The sequence below is a fragment of the Vigna unguiculata genome, chromosome 2 (genome assembly GCF_004118075.2).
Source record: "Vigna unguiculata cultivar IT97K-499-35 chromosome 2, ASM411807v1, whole genome shotgun sequence".
NCBI classification, from domain to species: Eukaryota; Viridiplantae; Streptophyta; class Magnoliopsida; order Fabales; family Fabaceae; genus Vigna; species Vigna unguiculata.
Window position 1 is genome coordinate 16,490,877 of NC_040280.1, and position 22,618 is coordinate 16,513,494.

Consider the following 22,618-nt stretch of genomic DNA (forward strand, 5'->3'; position numbering starts at 1 on the left):
CTTTTTGTTTAATGCGATCGCGGTTTGTTTTGCTTGTATTTTCATGATTCTTGAACTGGTATGTTGTTGTGGATGCATGGAATGGTTGGTGTCGTCGTTGGTGTGTGAAAATACAACTGATGCAGGTACGAATAGTGGCGAGGACAGATAATCTCGCCCAAGCGAGCTTGTCTCGCCTAGGCAAGGTGAGCAAAGGCTCGCCCAGGCCTTCTCGCGCGAATGGTCACTCAGGCGACCAGCTCAGTTTTGAGCGAGCGAGCGTCTCGCTCAGGCGAGGGGAGTCTCGCCTAAGCGAGAACGTGCAGAGGCCACTGTTTCAGATTCTCGAGTTCTCGCCTAGGGGAAGGGAGCTCGCCTGAGCGAGAGACTCTCTCGCCTGGGCGAGACCCTTCAGTCTGAGCGAGAGTGCGTTTTAGATTGGTGTTCTTCTTGTTCTTGAATGTTTGGCCTGTATTTGATTGGACTATTATATGATGGCATGGGGGAAATGAGTATGCATGAGTGGGAGGGTGTATGAGTTATGAATGATGGACTTGAATAATACTTGGCATGTAATGAACATGAGATGGTTGGTATCAAAATGGCACGGTATTGGCATGAGGTGAAATGCTATATTTATGGTTAGGGAAGGATGAGCTAGAATGGTATTCAACATGGAATGTGAATGAGGAATTTGGTTATGAAGATTGGCATGAGAGTTCGGTGCATGATAATTATTAATTTATTGATTGAGTATGCTTGGTTTGTGTTAGTGCGTAATTCCTTAGAATCTCTAGGTGAGATTTCAAGGTCGTGCTTCAGTGGTTGAGACGTAATTCCATGGCCCCTGTTAGTGGGTGTCCATGGTGGTACCCCATCTATATAACTTGGTAAGGATTCAAGGTAAGGATTGCATTCTGACACTCTAAGGAGTCAGTTAGTCTCACTTAGAGCGGACTGACTCTTGTGGTGAGAATAGTAGGAGGCCTGAAACTCATTAAGGGCTAACCTTGTGTGTGGGAGATTGATTCATTGTAACACATAGCTCGCGGGTGAGCAGCTCGGGGGTGAGTAGAGGTATCCACCACAAGTGCAAGCGTCCGTTGAATCCGACCAGATTATATGTAATCCGGATGAGTCGAGTTGAGTCTTAGTGTATTGATTGAAAGGTCATAACATGCTTGGTTGATATATGTATTTGGAAATGTGAAAGTATTTCTGATTACATTGATGCAATCTTTTTGGCTCTAGCTTACCCTTTTGCTTGTTTGATTATCTTGTATGTGGTTCTTCTCCTTTTGCGATGATCATCAATTTATTGATGTGAGCAGATGCGAGAGGTACTCGCGGTCAACAAAGAAATGGTGACTCCGCTGCTTAGCCATCTGGGCTGGATTTGTCCACTTTGGGCTTTCCTTTAGGGCCACGGCCCATATATTATCTGTTATCTTTACATTTCCCAATTTTATTACTGTTGAATATGTGTATCTGGTTCGTTTTGGCATCGTGGTGTGCCTTGGATTGTAAGGAGTGGTGTTTAAACTTCGAGATTGTGCTAAGATAACTTCTACGTGATGTTTCCTTTAAATTTGGTTTATTAGTTAAAATGGGACCTTACATTTATGGTATCAGAGCGGTCATTCCTTAGGTCTGTGGACTTGGGTGTCCGCTTAGCTTTCTCTGTGTCTTCTGAGTGTTCTTAGTTAAATTCTTGCCTTTATCAAGCCTAACCAAGTGATTTTCTGTGTGCTAGTGAACTATGGCACCTCCTCGTAGGACTCTGCAATCATCTCAGGATAACGTACCTGATATCGCCAGGGCAATAAAGGCGATGGTAGCTGCTATGACGCAACAGAGCACGGCGATGATGCAGTAACACGAAACATCTATGCAGCGACAGGCAGCGTCGCTTGAGAAGCAACAGCTGGTGATGCAGCAGATGGAGGCTACGAGAGTAGCTGTTGAGGATGCCCACCGGCAGCACATGGAGGCCCTCCGCTAGCTAGAGGAGACCAGGATGGTTGCACCTGCCTATGGTCTAGAGCCACGACCTGTAGCCATGGAGTGGAGTTTAGAAGATTTCCTGAAGCACCACCTAGCGAAGTTTTACGGGAAGACTAGTCTTAATGCCACAGATCAATGGCTGAAGGACCTAGAGCGCATCTTTGATGCGAAGATGTGCCCCGCGGAGAACAGACTGGCATTCTCAGTGTATATGCTCACAGGGGAGGCGGAACATTGGTGGATCAGCACCAAATCCATCTTAGAGGAGAGAGATGAGCCGGTGACATGGGAGGCTTTTAGGGAGAGATTCCTCTCCGAGTACTTTCCAGACAGCATTCGGTATGCCAAGGAGGTGAAATTCCTCTAGTTGACTCAGGGGGGAAAGACCGTGGCGAAGTATGTTGAGAGATTCAAGCACCTTAATCGTTTCTACACCCTACCACTTAATGAGGAGTGGCGATGCAGAAAGTTCGAGAATGGTCTCCGCGATGATATGCGCTTGATGGTGGCTCCCTTGTCCATCAAGGATTTTGTTGCTCTGGTGGAGAAGGCTAGAGTTATGGAGAAGATGAAGCATGAGGTGGAAGGTCATCAACCACAGCAACCATAGAGAGTAGGTGGACCATATGGGTCCAAGCCCAAACATGAGGAGCAGAGGAGACCATATGACAGAGCTCACCATCAGCCTCAAGGGTCTAGGAGCTTTTCACCTCAGCAGGGTCGGGTACAGTTCTATATATGTGGAGGTCCTCACCCGAGGAGTGCTTGCCCACGCATGGAGGGTTACCGTAGATGCAACAATTGTGGCAAGGAGGGCCACTTTGGGAAGAACTGTCCCACTCTTTTCCAAACTCCCCACTAGCATCAGCGGAGAGACAAAGGCAACAAGCCTCAAGCGACAGGCCGAGTTTATGCCATGACAGGAGCAAAAGCTGCAGGTTCAGGTAACCTCATGATGGGTTATTGTTTGATAGTTGGGATGAAAAGTTGTGTGTTATATGATTTTGGAGCGACACACTCTTTTGTGTCAAACACTTGCGTGAAAAAGTTGGGTTTGTCGGTGTGTGAGCTGTAGTGTGAACTTGTGGTATCTACTCCGACATCGGGTTTGGTCAGGACGTCGTCCTTGTGCGCTAGGTGTCCAGTGGAGGTAGAAGGGCGCCAATATAAGGTGAATCTGATATGTCTGCCTCTACAAGAATTGGAAGTGATCCTAGGAATGGATTGGCTCTCTGCCAATTGCATCCTTATAGACTACAGGGAGAAGAGGTTGTTGTTTCCCAACTCAGAGGAACATGAGTTGTTATCGTCTCATGGGGTCATGAAGGAGCTACATGAGGGTGCCCAGTGCTTTATGATCTTCACCCATCTAGAGGTGGAGAGAGAAGAGATGAAGTCTGTCATACCAGTAGTACATGAATTTGAAGATGTGTTTCCAGATGAAGTGTCAGGGTTGCCTCCTAATAGAGAGGTGGAGTTCACCTTAGGGAGCACCAGTGTTGTTGGTGAAGAAGAAGGATGGGAGCTCACGCTTATGTGTGGATTATAGACAGTTGAATAAGATGACGATTAAGAATAAGTACCCCCTTCTGAGGATTGATGACTTGATGGACCAGCTGCATGGGTCATCAGTATTATCGAAGATAGATTTGCGGTCGGGATACCATCAGATCTTAGTGAAGGTTGATGATGTACAGCAGATGACCTTCAGGTCCAAATATAGCCACTACGAGTATGTGATTATGCCTTTTGGTGTGACCAACGCTCCGACGGTGTTTATGGACTACATGAATAGAATCTTCTGACCATTCTTGGATAAGTTCGTCGTAGTCTTCATAGACAATATCCTCATCTATTCCAGGACTCAGGAATAGCATGCAGAACACCTGAGGTTGGTGCTTGGTGTTCTAAGGGAGAAGCAGTTGTATGCCAAGTTGTCCAAGTGTGAATTTTGGATGGATGAGGTACAATTTATGGGCCATGTGATATCCGCTCAGGGGATTGTAGTGGACCTAGTCAAGGTCGAAGTGGTGGTACAGTGGGAGAGTCCCAAGTCAGCCACAAAGATCAGGAGCTTTGTGGGTTTAGCGACCTACTATAGGAGGTTCATAGAGGGATTTTCCAAGATAGTGGCGCCTCTGACACGACTCACACGGAAGGACCAACCTTTCACCTGGACAGATAAGTGTGAGGAAAGCTTTCAGGAGCTAAAGAGAAGGTTGACGAGTGCTCCTATATTAGTGATCCCAGATGTTGGGAAACCTTTTGAAGTTTATTGCGATGCTTCTCACTTGGGGCTCAGCTGTGTGTTGATGCAAGAGAAGAAGGCAGTGACGTATGCTTCACGACAACTTAAGGTGCATGAGCGTAACTACCCCACTCATGACTTGGAGTTAGCGACCATAGCTTTTGCCTTGAAGATCTGGAGGCACTATCTTTATGGTGCACAGTTTCGAGTGTTCAGCGACCACAAAAGCCTTAAGTATATGTTTGATCTGAAGGAGCTAAACATGAGGCAGAGAAGGTGGATGAAGTTCCTAAAGGACTATGATTTTGAGCTGCTATATCATCCGGGAAAGGCGAATGTAGTGGTTGATGCATTGAGTAGGAAGATTGTACATACTGCCCATCTTATGATTAAGGAAGTGGAACTACTCGAGAAATTCCGAGATATGAAGCTATAGGTGGAGTTAGGGTATAAGTTCATTAGATGTAGTACCCTGACTATATCTAGTGACTTCTTGAGCTCGGTTAGGGAGAGGCAGTTATTGGATGTAAGTTTGAACAAGATCAAAGAACAGCTTGGGTCGGAGGAGACTAGAGATTTTGCTTTGGATAGTGATGGCATACTGAGATTTCAAGGCAGAGTATGTGTACCCGACAACGTGGAGGTGAAGAAGTTAATCCTTGAGGAAGGGCATAAGAGTCGTCTTAGTTTACATCCGGCATGACTAAGATGTACCAGGATCTCAAGGAAAACTTCTGGTGGCAAGGGATGAAGAAAGATGTGGCACAGTTTGTATCCGCCTGTCTGACATGTCAGAAGGCGAAAGTAGAGCACTAGAGACCCGGTGGGATCTTACAGCCCTTGGAGATACCAGTGTGGAAATGGGACAACATCTCAATAGACTTTGTGACCCATTTGCCACGAACTTTTAGAGGGCATGACACCATCTGGGTGATAGTGGATTGATTGACCAAGGGTGCTCATTTCTTGGCGATGAACTTGAAGATGCCTATGGCCAAGTTGGCTCAGTTGTACATCAAGGAGATTGTAAGATTGCATGGAGTACCTTCAAGTATAGTATCCGATAGAGATCCGCGTTTCACTTCCCGATTCTGGCAGACGCTACAGAGTGCTATGGGTAGCAAGCTCACCATGAGCTCATCTTATCATCCTCAGACTGATGGCCAGTCTGAGAGGATGATCCAGTCAATTGAGGACTTGTTACGGACATGCGTATTGGATCATCTAGGCGATTGGGATGAAGGGAGCTCGCCTAAGCGAGAGTCTCTCTCGCCTGGGCGAGACCCTTCAGCCTGAGCGAGGAGTTGGGCAAGAGTGCGTTTTAGATTGGTGTTCTTCCTGTTCTTGGATGTTTGGCCTGTATTTGATTGGACTATTATATGATGGCATGAGGGAAATGAGTATGCATGAGTGGGAGGGTGTATGAGTTATGAATGATGGACTTGAATAATACTTGGCATGTAATGAACATGAGATGGTTGGTATCAAAATGGCACGGTAATGGCATGAGGTGAAATGCTATATTTATGGTTAGGGATGGATGAGTTGGAATGGTATTCAACATTGAATGAGAATGAGGAATTTGGTTATGAAGATTGGCATGAGAGTTCTGTGCATGATAATTATTAATTTATTGATTGAGTATGCTTAGTTTGTGTTAGTGCGTAATTCCTTAGAATCTCTAGGTAAGATTCCAAGGTCGTGCTTCAGTGGTCAGTACGTAATTCCATGGCCCCTATTAGTGGGTGTCCATGATGGTGCCCCATCTATATGACTTGGTAAGGATTCAAGGTAAGGATCGCATTTTGACACTCTAAGGAGTCAGTTAGTCTCACTTAGAGCGGACTAACTCTTGTGATGAGAGTAGCAGGAGGCCCGAAACTCATTAAGGGCTAACCTTGTGTGTGGGAGATTGATTCATTGTAACACATAGCTCGGGGGTGAGAAGCTCGGGGGTGAACAGAGGTATCCACCACAAGTGCAAGCGTCTGCTGAATCCGACCAGATTATATGTAATCCGGATGAGTCAAGTCGAGTCTTAGTGTATTGATTGAAAGGTCATAACATGCTTGGTTGATATATGTATTTGGAACTGTGAAAGTATTTCTGACTGCATTGATGAAATCTTTTTCGCTCTAGCTTACCCTTTTGCTTGTTTGATTATCTTGTATGTGGTTCTTCTCCTTTTGTGATGATCATCAATTTATTGATGTGAGCAGATACGAGAGGTACTTGCGGTCAATAGGGAAATGGTGACTTTGCTGCTTAGCCATCTGGGCTAGATTTGTCCACTCTGGACTTTCCTTTAGGACCACGGCCCATATATTATTTGTTATCTTTACATTTCCCAATTTTATTGCTGTTGAATATGTGTATCTGGTTCGTTTTGGCATCGTGGTGTGCCTTGGATTGTAAGGAGTGGTGTTTAAACTTCGAGACTACGCTAAGATAACTTCTATGTGTCAGCACGTGGTTTTTTTTATTTTTAAAATTTTTTTTTTTATAATTTTAAAAAAAATTGTCACGTGTCTATTTGACATTGTATCATGTGTCACTATTGATTGTGAAACGTCTCAATGTAGTCCATATATTTGTTATTTTGTCTCAATTTGCTTCCAATTTTTTAAAACTGAATCAATTTCAACCCTATATCAAATTTAATTTTTATATAAATTTTACAATGGTATTTTTATTATAATTGATATTTTTAACAAAATTAAGTTTATTTAAATGTATATTTTGCATTGAACTTTACTTAAATATTGTTTCAAATATTTATATATCAATAATTTATAGACAAATGTTAGAATTGGTTTAAAAATAACATATATAAATTGAATTGTAAAATTTTAAATAAATATATTTATTTTAAACTGTTATAAAATTGATTTAAAATTTTATATTTTAATTTATAAAGTTTTTATTTTTAAAGCAATTCTAACATTTATCTATAAATTATAGATATATAAATATTTAAAACAAAATTTAAATAAATATCAGTGCAAAATATGCATTTAAATAAACTTAATTTTGTTAAAATATCAATTATAATAAAAATACTATTGTAAAATTTATATAAAAATTAAATTTGATATAGGAATGAAATTGATTCAATTCTAAACAAAATAGGAACCAATTGAGACTTTTTACATCCAATAGTGACACATGACACTGCCACATCACACTGTCTCTGTCACATGGCACAATGTCTAGCAATTTCAATTTTTTTAAAAAAAATTATAAAAGAAAAATTTTAAAATACAAAAAAATTAAAAAAAAAATTAAAAAAACCACGTGCTGACATGTGACACATAGTTAACACCATTGATGTACAGAAAGACCTGATTGCAACAAATTTTCCAAAATAGGAACTCAATTGAGTCAAATAAAAATGGGAGACCTACTTGATATTTCGCTAAAAAAATGAGGACATCTAGAATGATTTAACCAAATATAAATATAAATTATTATTATTATTATTATTATTATTTGTATTTTCTATAATGTTCTTAATATTAGTCAAAATTAAAATTATTTTCAAATATTAAAATAAATTTATGTTGCTTTTAAACTATATACATTTTATTTAAATCATGAAAATATATTAGATACAATCTTAATAATAGTTGTATATTAAGACTCCTTACATAAGTTTATTCACTTAACCATTCGGACTGGATTACAAAATTTGAGTTTACACATTTTTAAATAGACCAACCCATAAATTGACACATTAAAATAAGTAAAAATCCATTAAAGACAATTAAGTCCATTAAGATTTATTGATTCTAAACTCACTTAATATCTCAATATTAAGCTTAACTACATGTTAATTATATGCAAATAGCATACAAGCATACTCAATCACAGAGCATCTATAAAGGGAATATTAACATATGGTTGTTATATCTTCCAAACAAGTTGCCTATCTTAGACCTGACTTATATTGATACAAGAGAGAAAAATTGATGTTTTCGACCACCATGGATGTAATGAGTTAAGCTTTGATTAGCCTCGTGTTATCCGTTGAATTTTCAAGTGTTAGTGTTGTGTTTGTTGCACATACTTTACACTCTAATTGATTTTTCTTAGCTAGATTTATGGAATCATTTTATATGACTGAAGAGTTGTACGTTTTGAGATTTCTTTTAGCATACTAAAACAATTTCATCCCAAATCACATTGTTTCTACAATAGGTATTTTAGTTTTGGTATGAGAATACATTTGAGGAGAAACAATAATTGGATGAGAACACTAGATTTTTTCTGTAAACATTCGAAGCATTTGGATACCTTTTTCGGTATAGTTAAGTTTCTGGGTATTCAATACAGTCGTTATTAAAAAATTTTGTTCTATTGAATACTCAAAATACTTTTTTTATTTTCATTTAAATATCCTACCATTTGATGATATGACCCTTATTTCTATCTTCTAAACTCCAACTTGCTAATCAACTTGTGTCTTCTTCCTTTAATCTCCTCCAATTCTCGGTATTGGGTAGACAAGAAACGAGTTGACCGAGAATTGTAGGAGATTGAAAAAACACGAAAGGAGTTGTTCAATGAGATCGAGACGAGAAGACAGAAATAACAGTCACACTATCCCCTTTAAAGAAAAAATGAAGCACAGAACACTTGGACGAAAATGAAAATAAAAAATATTTAAGTACTCAATAGAATGAAAATTTTAACAGGAACTCAATTAAAATTATTCAAATTTATGAAAATATTCAAATTTTAAAGACCCTGTCTTAATTAAGCCTTTTTTTTTTAAGTAAAAGCCAAGACCAATGTTAAAGACATGGAAGTAATAATATGAGAGCCCACAAACAACTCTGATAGCCTGAAGCAAACTACTTCTGCAACAATTTGTAATGGATCTGAAAGACAACTGACAAAGTAACCATACTTAGGAATTGATAATTGTATGGATCAGTTAATTTAAATTCAAAAAATCATTTTTTTTCAAAATGTGCAAGAGATTATTTTAACTGAGTTTTTTTAAGTACAAAATAAACTAATCAACCTAGCACAGTTATCATGCCTCTTTGGGCTCCAAGCATAAAAGATAAGCTATTAAGCCAATCACGGGAACATACCTAAGATACTTTACTACAGCAACCTTGTTTTCTTGGACATTCTGGAGGTTGTCACCAATCAACCAAGGCTGGAAAATCATGTAAAGACATATGTCCCATATGAAGGCATAAGCCAGCCTTTCTGATCCAAGATAACCCACCAAGTAGTCCCATCTATCTGATATGCCCCCAAAATTTGCATCCATTCGCCCATAAAGAGTCCACAATAGAGATACAAGACATGCACACCCACCAACCACTCCAACAATTGGAGCACCATTTGCCATCACCGACCCAAATTGTGAAAGTTTTCTTGGAGCAGTCTCATCAACAGGATCATTCAAGCGGATAGCCATGTATGGGATCAGAAATGCTGGCATCATAAGAAAGGTAATGTAATTACATAACATCTAAAGGAAGAATAAGTTGAAATTAAATCATTCATCTGTTTCGGATAAAGGAACATTGCTGTTCTATTGGAGCTAATCAAAAAGACTTGTCAAGCAAGAGAGGTTTGTCAGACATACTGTTTGTCAGGAACATTTGCAGGCCCCAGAGGACATCTAGAGACCCTTTATATCTATCTTTCTTTTTATCTGTGAACAGCAATGGGGCAAACATAAACGTCCAGCCAATCACAAAATTGAAGAGTCCTTCGGCCATCTGAAGTAAGAAAATGATCCAAAATTAGGGAGATTGTTACATCAAATGGTTGTATTTGGTGCCGATTACTTTGAGCAATGACACTTACAGGATGAAGAACTGGCGCATCAATCAGACGAATTCCAACTACTCTGCCAAAATGGTCAATGTGGAAATCATTGAAGTGCAAAGATAACCATTATAGTTTTCTTCAAAAAATACACAAAAAGCAGTATATAGTCCATGTTATTCTTAAAAGGAGCAGATCAAGCTTCAGATCTGTTTGTGAATAAAATAGCTTGTTTCAGTGCAGTAATGGATTCAAAATCTTTTGCTTTCTTTTCTTTTCTTGTCGAAAAACTAGAAACACGATAGAAACAATTAGCAATCACTTCCCCAAGAACCTAAATACAGGATAAGACTGTATATATACAATAGTTTTCTGCTGGGTATCTGGAGGCACATAACGGGAATTATCCATACTACATGGCAATATAGGTTTCAAACGTAAATTTTCATATATAAAAAGATGAAAGGACTCAAAATGAATCTTTTGAAACAAGTTTCTTCTCGTTTATGTATAAAAATTGACCAAAATACAGTTTATTCACCAATATAATGGAAAAATGTAAATATGAGAACGTCGTCGGTTATTCTCATTTGTCATTGTAATGCTTGTAAATTCATCCAAATTAAAGAATCTCCATTATGAAAAATAAAAGGAATCAACTCAGACATTATTTGTTACCTAGGTACAATGAGCAATAGGGTACGTACCAAAGTTCATGAAAGGCAATATGAAAAAGAAATTTAGAGAAAGACCCACAAGAGAGTTCCATGTGTCAGAACTTATGGCCCATACAGGATCTCCCTGTCACAATACGAGGAGTCTTTGAGATTTCAAACTTTAATCAATTCTATACAATATTAACAAATAGAAAAAAAAAAATTATATACAACATAACTATTCAAAATGTTCCAAATTGCCAAGGCAAAGGAAGAAGCAAAGGAGAAAGTTTTGTTCCCAAAGCTATGGAAACAACTTTCTACAATCATTTTAAATTACAAGCGGCACCACAAAAGGAACAAATGTTTTGTAGTACCGGCTCCCTTCAGAGTAATCACATTTACTTTAACAGTTTCTTATTATTATCTTATATCTAGAAACAAAACGTAAGAAGTTAATTTTTCATGGATTCTCACTGTAACAAACTTACCATCGAATGGTCGGTCAATCATAAATCATTAACAAACAAACATCCATGGCAATCTTTACTACAGTGCAAAAAAAATTGTTTAAATCCAAATAGCAATTCATGGCAGATGTTCTAATATACTAGCTTCGTTCACATTTTAATACAAAAAAAAAAAAAAAATCACACTTTTCTTATTAGAAACTATAAGCAAATGTTAACTACTTTTACCTTTAATGATGCTTTTCTTAAAAGATCATAATAATAAATATTTAACTTTTGGTTTTACCATCATAATATGTAGCAAAAAGGGTATTTTAAGAACAAAATTAAGAGACTAGTTTGCTTTCTTTAATCAATACAAAGTTAACTCTTGTTTCCTTATAAATGAGAACGGAAACAGAGGTAGTACTAGAAAATTTTCAAATTATTTAATCCCTGTTCCAATATTCAATTATTTCATATTAGATTCCAATTTCATGTTGAAAGTTAAAGTAACAAGTTACTTCCAGTTTTTCAATTTTTGGGTCCATTTTAGAGGTGAGAATCAATTTGAGTGGTTATCTTAAGACGCACTTAGGAATCAATGAAGACCAAAATCAATTTAAGTTTATAAACATCCCCCTCATGGCAAATTGAAAATTTGAAAAAGGTAAAAAGGGTACGTACAGGGGCATAAGGAAGCAGGAAGAGCCATAGAATGTAGACACCTCCGGCAACCCAAAGCGTAATTTGAAGCACTTTTCTGAGATTGTCTTCACCCTCTTCCGAAGAGAGTATAGGTTTCCGGCGACTAGAAAAGCACAATTGAGTTCCCGAAACGCCGCGTTTGGCTTTGATAACGGCAGGGGAAAAGCAACGGGTGGAGTTGACAGCAAGGTGAAGCGGTCTTCGGTTGAGCAATTTGGGAAGATGGAGTGAAGATTTTGAAGGCAAGGGTTTGAGTGAAAGGAATGGGCGCAGGAACGGTGAAGACGACGTCGCTGTGGTTGTCGACATAGCTTCAGAGGCTTGGGCATTCAGTGTTTCGCTCCACTGTTCACCCTTTATAGAGTGGACGCCACGTTGTATTTTACTATTTTTATTATTGTGTAAAGATATCAATTCCTATTATCCGAAGTTAAAATAAATTTGTATTAATATTTTTTATTTTATTCAATTTTCAATGACATGATGATCAAAAAAATGATAATTAGATTATTGAGTTTTAAAAATAAATAAATAACAGGAATTGTAAATAATTAGTAAATAGAAATTTAATTAAAAAGAATAAAAAAATTAAAAACTTAATTAAATATTTAAGTTTTTACATTTGATTCATTTCTGAAAAGGGAAAGTTTATACTTTGATGGACAAAGGAGAGTTCAATTCACAAATACGTCCCTTCTCATTGAATTTTCATGAATGAGACTCAAACCTTATTCCCAAATCAACAGCACGACATTGCAATTTAATAACAAATTATTTGTCGAAATTAAAATAAGAATCTTATAGTTAGATGTATTTTAATGAAATTAATTGTTCTTTTCTTTACATAAATCCTGTTATATATAGAGAGAGAGGGAGAGAGAGTGGATCTTCATAGGATTGTAGGAGGCCATGGCCCCCAAATTTTTAACTTTTTTTCTAAATATATGTTAAATTTTTTAGATAAAATTTTATTTCTTTTATAAAATATAATATTTAGTATTAATAAATAATAAAATATAAAATTAAAATAATAGAAGTAAATAAAATTTATTGAAATATTTTATTTGTTCTCTCTCATCGTTGTATTGTATTCATCTTTTACTATTGCATAAGATCTTTTGTTTTTGAAAAAAAAAATAGAAAGTTAGACACAAATTCATTTTTTCTGCTTTCATTTTTTTATCAATTCTCTTTCATTCTTAAAGATAAAAAAGGTAACTCTATTGTATCTTGATAATGAAATATTAGTTTGATATTTAATATTTTTTTTATCTCATGAGTTTTTCTATATATTTTTTTATGAACATAGAAGGAAAAGTTATGTATTATAGGTTTTTTCATAACTTTTTTTTAAACATGACTTGATTATAAGTATGTTTCTCAATTTTCGATTAGATTTTTATAAATTATGTTGTAGTCTTATTTTTTTAAAATAGGTACATTGGTGAAGAATAAAACAATATATTTGTTCATTTATTTTAGAGTGATAAAAGGAAAAATACCAATGTACTTATTCACGACGAAGATGAAAACAATACAAATTTACTTATTCACATATTTTCAAACACAAACGCATGATAATAAGGATCCAATTGTTGAATTAGAGAATCCTTTGATCCTTTGAAACTTACGTTCTTAAATATGAAAATATCCCATGAGTGAAAGAGATGAAATTAGAGAGTTTATTTAAAATGAGTTTCATATCTAATACAATTTCAAAATTATCATTTTTGTAAGGAGAAACATACAAAGAGATGTCAATACTAAATTATATTTTTTTATATTGATTAAATATATAAATTTTGAGTGGTCTCTTCAAACTTTCTTATCAAGATTATATATATATATATATATATATATATAAAAGTCGTATTCTCTACTGTCAACTTCTCCGTATATATACATTTTTCATTTTGAGATAGTTTTAATAATTTAATTAATTAATTAAAAATAATGTTTTTTGTAACCCCTACTTGCACACAATGGTCATGCTTTCCATTCTTTCTTTACCAGAAGTGAAAGTTTCTTCTCTCTTCTCTCTAACTTACCTTCACCTTATATCAACTTTTACATAGAGTAATAGAAGAACTAAGAGACTTTTAAATCGACCATATTTCAAAAGAGTAAATTTTTATTTACTTCATAGAATCATTCTTCTTTAGTTTGTATTATTTTAGTCATTACTAAGGATAGTTTAGAGAAATGATCGTCTCAATTTAAAGAAGAATTGGCAACGTAATTCTTGTTTCTTTTGTTGTTGTTCCAACCACAATATATACACATAAAGATTAAATAACTAGTTATCTCAATCTATGCTAATTACATTTAAATCATTCCTAAATATAATTTGTACAAATTGTCACAGTTATAATTGTGGTAACAAAATCAATTATAATAACAAAGAATATTAGAATATTTATGGAGAATATTATGGAGTATCAACAATTATTAAGGGATATCTCATTACCCCCTCCCCCTCAAGTTGGGTATATGGTTACAAATGCCCAACTTGGAAAGAGCACATTCAAATTGAGTCTTCCCTAAAGCCTTGGTGAAGATATCTACTAGTTAAGCATGATAAAGCACATGACTGGTAGCAATAGTTCTACTTTAACGGAAGAACGAGACAAGGTGTGTTGCTTTTTAGTTTTCCATGAGATGGGTGAATTACCAAGAAGAATAAACTAACTAGTAAGAGATTTTCTAGTCAAAGGACAATCAGCCCAATCTGAATCACACTAAGCAAATTTCAACATGGACTTTTGTAGAAACCTATTTTTACACTTTTAAAAACAACTGAAGTTACCCCTTTCAAGAACCTTTGAACAAAACCATAGAAGTTAACCTTTTTGTGTTTTTCACTTTTCAAGCTTTATGGATTTTTTTTTCTTTTCCAAAGTATTAAACCTAAAAGTAGATACAAATAAATAATAGGCCACATAAAAAAAAATCCAACTCACACAAATAGTGCCAGGTTGTCACGGTTAGGGATGTCAAAAACGTTCGTACTCACGGGTATCCACGGATAAAACTCGCAACAGGTAGGAAACGAATATTAAAAATGGATACCCGCTACCCGCAGGTACGTGTATTTTTGATACTCGCATGTTAACGGGACGGGCACGAGGATCATAGTATCCGTACCCGTTGATACTCGTACCCGCCAAACTTTAATTCACAAAAATACTCTTATATATATATGTATTAGTAAAAAACATTCTTACCTAATTTTTTATAAGCTGCATATCTTGTCTTGTATTTATTCTTCTAGCTTCAAGTATAGGTACGGTGTCTTTTTCCATGTACACCCCTTGACATTCTTCTCTTTCCTTTGGGCATATACATCAAATCCTATATAGACAATGACGTTTATGGTATGCTTGTTATCAAATGATGGAATCAAAATAAGAATAGACACGTGACAATTGAGGTTTATTATTTGTTTATTTTGTTTATTTTTCAGGAATCAATTGGAGAAAGTGAGCTTGTTGATCAAAGCACTAATTAAAGAATTTCCATTGTGTTGAACATCATTTTGTATTTACTTTTATAATTATTTGGACTTGTATGAACTTGAGTTTATTTGAACTTTATTTAAAATTTATGACAGTGATGTATTTTATTTTATTTTATTTCAATTTATGATTAAATATTTGTTTTTTAAATAATTTTGTAAATATCCACGGGTACTCGTGATACCCGCAGGTATAAAAAAAATAGACGGGTACCCGCATAATGGATACCCAACGGATATGGGTACGAGTACGAAACAGATATTTATTCAGTGGGTAGGGTACGGGGAGTGATAATGTTAATTTTTACCATTATCCAAGCTATATTTCATTAGCAAAATCATCTCTTCCAAAGCTTTTAACCTACTTAATCCTCAATTTTACCTTACTTTTGTAAATAAATACATTGTGAGTTGCATTGATCCAAATATACCATTAATCCCCATTTTTTTTGTATCCTTTTTGTAGATTGGAAGCTTTGCTCCAAAAGTCCAGATAAATGAGTGACCCGGAATAGCAAGGAGAAGAGCAAAAATATTAACAGGAAGCGCCCGCCGACAGAAATACAGCGCCAGGCGCAACAGGCCGCCAGCGCTAGGTGCCAAACAAGCGCCAGCCAGGCGTCACTGCTGGTCACCGCCTGGCGGCACCTGGCCACCGCCGGGCGGTAGATGAGGAATTTGCCCACTGTTTGATGGCTAGCGCCTGGCGGTGAGACCCTTCCGCCAGGCACCCGTTTTCGCTGATGTGGCAAGTTAGCTTTTTTCTTCTGTTTTCGCGAGGGGAAACCTATCTTGGACACTTGGGAGCTCGAACAACACGTCTTGGAGCGCTTGGAGGTCTGCTAGGGCTTGTGGGAACAGCTCCATCTTCCTCTTTGTGTCTCCTTCCTCTTCCATTTCCACTTTGTAAGCTTGAGCTCTCCATGACAATGGAGAGCTAAACCCATTTTTGTTGGGGTTAGATGTAGCCACTGAACTCTTATGTATTTTCGAATGGGTTGAATATATATATGCTTCTTCCATTTATTTCTAGTATCTTTGTTTATGCATTTAAAGCTTGCTTTGTTTTACCCATTCATTGCATGATATTTGGGTCATTAGGTATTGGAAAATATCTCTTGAAACCTTGAATTGGAACAAGATACCTAATGGAACTTGTATCTAGGAATGGAACTTGACCCATTAGTTGTCTTAAACCCTAATTTGTAAAACGGGTTTGTTTATTTAGGGATTCAAGGAATTGACTCTAAATAAGGAAACCTAGGCTCATTCAACTAAGGAATTAGAGTTTGAGTAAACTTGTGGGTTGACATTAGTAATTAATGGAGAAGAGTTTTATTGCTTAATATACATGAGAGTGAAGTAGGTGAAGTCTAACTCCAACAATATCAATCCATTGCATTTCTAGCCTTTACCATTTTCTAGAGTCTTCAAATATCCAAGTTCAATTTTAATTGTTTATGAAATATTTACTTTCTTGCATATAAAAACCCAAATCATGAATTTATTCATTAGTTTACATTAGTCACTAATTACACAATTATTTAGTATACACGAGTCTCTTGGGAAACGATATCCCGGTCTTACCGGTTACTACTTGCGCGACTTGGTACACTTGCCAAAGTCCTAACAAGTTTTTGGTGCCGTTGCTGGGGACCCGTGTCTAATACTAGACTTTTGTGTGATTTTTGACTTATGTAGACTTAAATTCTTTTGTGCATATTTACTGTTTTTGTTTACTTATATACGCACATTATTTTTGGGCTAACTTGTAGTTCGAGCTTGTTTTTGTTGTTGCTCTATAGTTTATGTAGGGTAGGATCCGTACAAGGAGGACTGCATCTTCAGAACCACTCCTTGTTTATCCCGAGATAGAGAAAACTGCCCGTAGAAACAATAGTGCCATAAGGAGAAGACGAGCTCAAGCACAACAAGTTGCCCATCACTCTTCTGATTCAGACACTCTTTCATCTACTTCTCAGAATCCTTATCCTTTTCCAGAAGAAGAAATGGCAGACAATCCTCATGGTGATGATAGAGGTCGTGAAAGACGCACTTTGGAAGATTATGCAGCGTTCACAAGCCATATTAACTTCAACAGTATTGCTAGGCCAACTGTTAATGCCACCAACATGGAGATGAAGCCAGCTCTTATTCATCTTGTGCAGAGTAATCAGTTCAATGGCCTGTCTCATGAGAATCCCTACACTCATCTGGCCACATTCTTGGAGATATGCAATACTGTGAAGATCCATCAAGTTCCTGATGAAGCCATACGCTTGAGTCTCTTCCCGTTCTCACTAGCAGGACCTGTAAAAGCCTGGTTGAATTCCTTTCCTGAAAACAGCCTCACTAACTAGGATGATGTGGTTGCAAAGTTCTTGAGCAAATATTTTCCCCAGTCCAAGGTTAATAAGGGAAAACAGGAAATCTCGGCATTTCAACAAGATATGGATGAGTCATTGGGCCAAGCATGGGATAGATTCAAGGGACTGCTGAGGAAGACCCCCATTCATGGGTTTGATCAACCTACACAGCTTACTCTTTTCTTGGCAGGTCTTAAGTCCCAGTCAAAGTTGATGTTAGATGCCTCTGCCGGTGGGAGTATCAAGTGGAAGACGCCAGAGGAAGCTTATGAGTTAATAGAGAATATGGCAGCTAATGATAATGAAGCCTATACTGAGAGAGCCCATTCTCAAAAGAAGGGTATTCTAGAGCTTCAATCTCAAGATGCTCTATTGGCTCAAAACAAGATTATGACTCAGCAGCTGGAGACCCTGATGAAGAAATTGTCACAACTTCCTCAAGAGCTTCAAAATGCCTCTGTAGCTCAACTCCAACAAGTGCAAAGTTGTGAGTTATGTGGAGGAAACCATACCAATGGGTAATGTGCTATGCCAAGCACATCTTAAGAGGAAGTTAGTTATATGGGCAATCAAGGCCGACCAGGGAACTATAATCAAGGATGGAAACCTCATCAAAACATGAGCCAAGCAGGACCTTCCAATAGGCCCCCATATCAACAAACTTACCAACATCCCTCTTTGACTGACAGAACCTCAAAGCTTGAGGACATGATGCAACAGTTCTTGCAGATGTCAATTCAAAATCAAAAGAACACTGATGCATCAATAAAAAACTTGGAGGTGCAAGTGGGGCAATTAGCCAAGCAATTGGCTGATCAACGATGAAGTTCTTTTTCCGCCAACACCGAAGCCAACCTCAAAGAACAATGTAAGGCCATCTTCACTAGAAGAAGAAAGGAGGTTGGACTAGGTTCTAAAGAAAAGGTGGAGGCTAGAGAAAAGAGAAAGAATGAAGAAGAGATTCAAAAGGAAGAAGTTGATGAAGAGATTGTTGTGGAAGAAGAAAAAAATAAAAGTGAAGATAAGGATAAAGAGAAAAGACAAAAAGAGAAAGTTGTTGTGAAACCCCTTCCCTATCCTCAAAATCCTTCAAGAAAAGAGAAAGAGAGACAATTAGCTCGGTTTAAGGACATATTCAAACAACTTGAGATCAAGATCCCGTTTTCCGAGGCACTGCAACAAATACCCTCTTATTCAAAATTCATGAAGGAGTTCCTTGGCAAAAAGAAGAAATACATAAAAGAGGAAACCATTGAAGTGCAAGGGAATTGTAGTGCCATTATTCAGAAAAATCTTCCTCCAAAATTCAAGGATCCGGGTAGCTTCACCATCCCTTGCACCATTGGAAATCAAGATATGGGGAAAGCTCTTGTTGACTTAGGGGCTAGCATTAATTTGATGCCCCTATCTATGCTTAGAAAGATTGGTGGTCTCGAAGCCAAGCCAACAAGGATGACCTTGCAACTAGCAGATAGCTCCATCAAATACCCTTATGGCATGGTGGAAGATGTGGTGGTGCAAATAGATAAGCTCAAGTTCCCGGCTGATTTTGTGGTGATGGAAATGGAGAAAGATGAAGGGGTACCACTCATTCTTGGGAGGCCATTCATGAAGACAGCCAAGGTTGTCATCAATGTGGATGAGGGAACGCTGAAATTGAAGGACCAAGATGAGGAAGTGAATTTCAACGTTTTTGAAGTGGTGCAAGAATCAACTGATGAAGAAACTAGTCTTAAGGCCATCAATGAAGTCTTATCTGTGACTAGTAGACCATGGCAAGCTTCTAAGTTGCTTGGAAAGTGCTCAAATTGTTTCTCTGCAAAAGTGAATGAAGAGAGGGAAGAGAAAGATGATGCTCTAGTTCACCACCACTCTTTGATGGGGACTAATGGACTTAGACCTGGCCAACCAATTGTGATGAGAAAGGAACATTTGAAGATTTCTCCTAGAAGATTCAAGTCAAATTGGGCAAGGCTATGGGTTATTATAGACATCAAAGTTGATGGAAGAATTGAAATTGAAGCTCCTTATTCTAGAAGGACTAAATTGGTGATTATTGCTCAATTGAAGTTGTATAGGAGTGAGGTTGGGAAGGAGCACACCAAAAGCACCAACCAATCTTAAGCGCCTTATCCGTCAGGCTCGTGACGTTAAATAAGCGCTTCCTGGGAGGCAACCCAGTGCTCTAAACTCATTCTAGCTTTTAATTTTCGTTTTTAAGATAGCTTTGTGTTTTTATGCATGTGTGAAGTGTGTTAGCATAGATTGTTGTGTTTGAATTGATGTTTGAACTTTGTGCTAATTTTGTTGCATGCATTTCTGAATTTGTGGAAGCATAGTCTTCATGCATAGTTAGTTTTAAGATGTGATAGCAGGTGATTGTGTTCAACTTTTGTGCATCATAGAATGTGGTAGTTTAAAATTGGTTGTTGGTGAGAATAGTAGTAGCATAGCTTGTGTAGTGAATTTGTGTTTTAAGTTGAGTGTGCATGTGCTTATGTGAATTGAATGTTTTGCTTGATTGTGAATGCTTGGTTTGAAGTTGAAAAGCCTGAAAAAGTATGTGTGCAAGAGTGAAAGGTTGGTGGGAGCACAATAGAGTCAATGCCAACCCAACAATAACCCAAAAACACAAAAAAATTGCAAGACTGCAGTAATCGCCTGGCGGTTCACTTCCTCCCGCCAGGCGCCACCTAAAAAATTAACCCCTGGATGCACTGCAGAACCCAGCCGCCTGGCGGCTCCCTAGCTCCCGCCTGGCGCCACACCAGAAAAACTGGTGCAGAGGCATTTTACTGATACGCCGCTTGGCGGCTCGTGACCTCCCGCCAGGCGGTACCACTGCATCAGCGCTGTTGGGCCTTTTTAACATGTTTTTCAACTGGCCCAACCCGTCACCTTAATTTCCACTCACGCCTGGCGCCGCTACCCTCACACTCTCACCTTGCAAAACCCTAACTCTCTATCTCACTCTCTAATTCCCAATTCCTTTCCTAATTCTAAAATCCTAGCCCCAATTGAACCCATTCTCGTACCCTAACCACTTTCACTCACACTGCTGCCACACCATCGCCAGGCGCCGCTCCAGCCCTACTCTCGCAATTGCCCTTTCCACGCACCAACCACTCTTCACTCTCATCCAACCAACACTTCTTGCAACACTCACGCTTGCATACACTCAAGTAATGTCTTCTTCTTGTGTTTTTCTCATGTTTTTAGAATGTTTGATGTTTGTTACTTAATAATCTCGTTTTGTTTCACTAGATTAGAGTTTCTTTGCTTTGAATCTCGTTATCACTGTTGTTTTGTGTTTAAAAACTCGTGTTTGTTGTGTGGGCTGCCATTGTGATGTTGTTTCTTTGCTATTTTGTGCTGAAATTTTCAAAAATTCTGGCTGTTTTGTTTTGTGCCGCCTGGCGGTGGCCATTTTGGCCTGTTTTACCGCCAGGCGGTAGCGCCCAGCAGTGCTCGCTTCTGCAAGCTGGCGCCTGGCGACAGTTTTGGAGTGGCCAGGCGGTGGCCCCTGTTTTTGCCTCTTTCTTTGATTTTCATGTGATTGTAGCTTGGGTTGTGAGGCACCAATGCTACAATGGTTTTTGCATCTGAATGACTTGACATTTTGTTGCTCTAGTTTAGTCTTTAGATGCAATTAACTCTCTTTTTGATTGAATCTCTCACTCCAATGCTAACTTTAAATTGCCTCCTTGTACCAATGTTTATTTTGCAGATGACATCCTCCTCAAATCCCAAAAGAATGAAGACCACCGTTGGCAACCCTTCAAAAGGGCAAAAGCGAAAGGAGAGAATTTACTCTCATTACTTCCTCACAAAGGATAATGAGGACCGCTTCCAAGTGGTCATGCAACGAAAGTTGGTGGCAGAGAGGAAAGTGATTTTTAAGCCCGGGGAGGTCAACGAATTTCAGCTGGAGTTGATCAGGCGTGGTTGGGAAAGGCTGGGTAGCTATCCTAGCACTTTTAGTGTAACCTTGGTGAAGGAATTCTATACTAACGCCAAGGTTACCACCTCAGCAGCCCCCACCTTTCTCAGTTATGTGCGGGGGAAAAGGGTGCCCTTTGATGCTGACACGATCAATGACTTTTTGGGCACCCAGCTGGCTGATGATGTGGAGTGCCAGTTTTCAGTGTTGGATGATGAGGGCGTGGCGCCTGGAGAGCTTATCCAAGCACTCTGCTTGGCGGGTGAAGGATTTCACAGGGGTACGATTCAGAGAGGTTCCCTTCACCCATTGGCCCGCTTCTGGTCAGCATTTGTGCACGCCAACATCTCCCCGTGCTCCCATGTGTCTGATCTTACGGAGGGACGCGCCACCATTTTATACACTATCCTGACAGGGCGGGTGATGGATGTAGGGCAATTTATTGCAAATGAGATCCACCGGTGTGCCAACGCCGCTGGCAAGGCCGCTCTTGGCCATCCCTCTCTCATCACCCATCTTTGCAGCCTGGCAGGGGTGGATATTTCTGTACCCCCGTTGGAGAAAGCAACGCAGGACCTGGTCTTTTCATATTTTCAGAGGTTCTGCTCAGTTGCTCCCAGACCCAGGAGGCGCCATCAGCCACAGGCAGAGCCTGAGCCTGAGCCCGAGCCCGAGGCAACACCCACCATTGACATGCAGTTGCAGGCTTTGGAGGCCAAGCTCGACCACCTTCAGCTCTTGGAACCCAGATGCAAGCCTTATACCGGATGGGGATGGCCAATGCTGACATGCTTAGGGGCATCTCCCTAACTATTCCTGAGCTGCACACCCCATCAGCTGAGGAATTTGCTGCCATTGTTGCTTGGCCTGGGGCCCAGGCCACTACTACTGGGGGAGGTGGAGCCTCAACTGCTGCAGAGGATGAGGAGGAGGATCTAAACGGAGAGGGCGAGGATGACGCCTG

The 22,618-nt window shown here is 38.6% G+C and overlaps 1 protein-coding gene across 1 annotated transcript; it reads right to left on the reverse strand.

The window, feature by feature from the left end:
- Nucleotides 1–9,137: 9,137 nt before the first annotated feature.
- Nucleotides 9,138–12,183, reverse strand: LOC114172968. Its single transcript, XM_028057137.1, has 5 exons — nucleotides 11,814–12,183; nucleotides 10,729–10,822; nucleotides 10,061–10,098; nucleotides 9,837–9,972; nucleotides 9,138–9,682 (listed from the first exon to the last, which is right to left on the reverse strand). The coding sequence occupies exons 1-5, from the start codon at nucleotides 12,141–12,143 to the stop codon at nucleotides 9,270–9,272; spliced, it is 1,011 nt and encodes a 336-aa protein (XP_027912938.1). The 5' UTR covers nucleotides 12,144–12,183; the 3' UTR covers nucleotides 9,138–9,269.
- Nucleotides 12,184–22,618: the final 10,435 nt, after the last annotated feature.

Coding starts and splice junctions, on each gene's coding strand:
- LOC114172968 (XM_028057137.1), bottom strand. CDS start 12,143: ATGTCGACAACCACAGCGACGTCGTCTTCACCGTTCCTGCGCCCATTC. Junction 10,823..11,813: donor TCCTGCTTCCTTATGCCCCT/GTACGTACCCTT, acceptor GTATTGTGACAG/GGAGATCCTGTATGGGCCAT. Junction 9,683..9,836: donor GCAAATGTTCCTGACAAACA/GTATGTCTGACA, acceptor TTATGATGCCAG/CATTTCTGATCCCATACATG.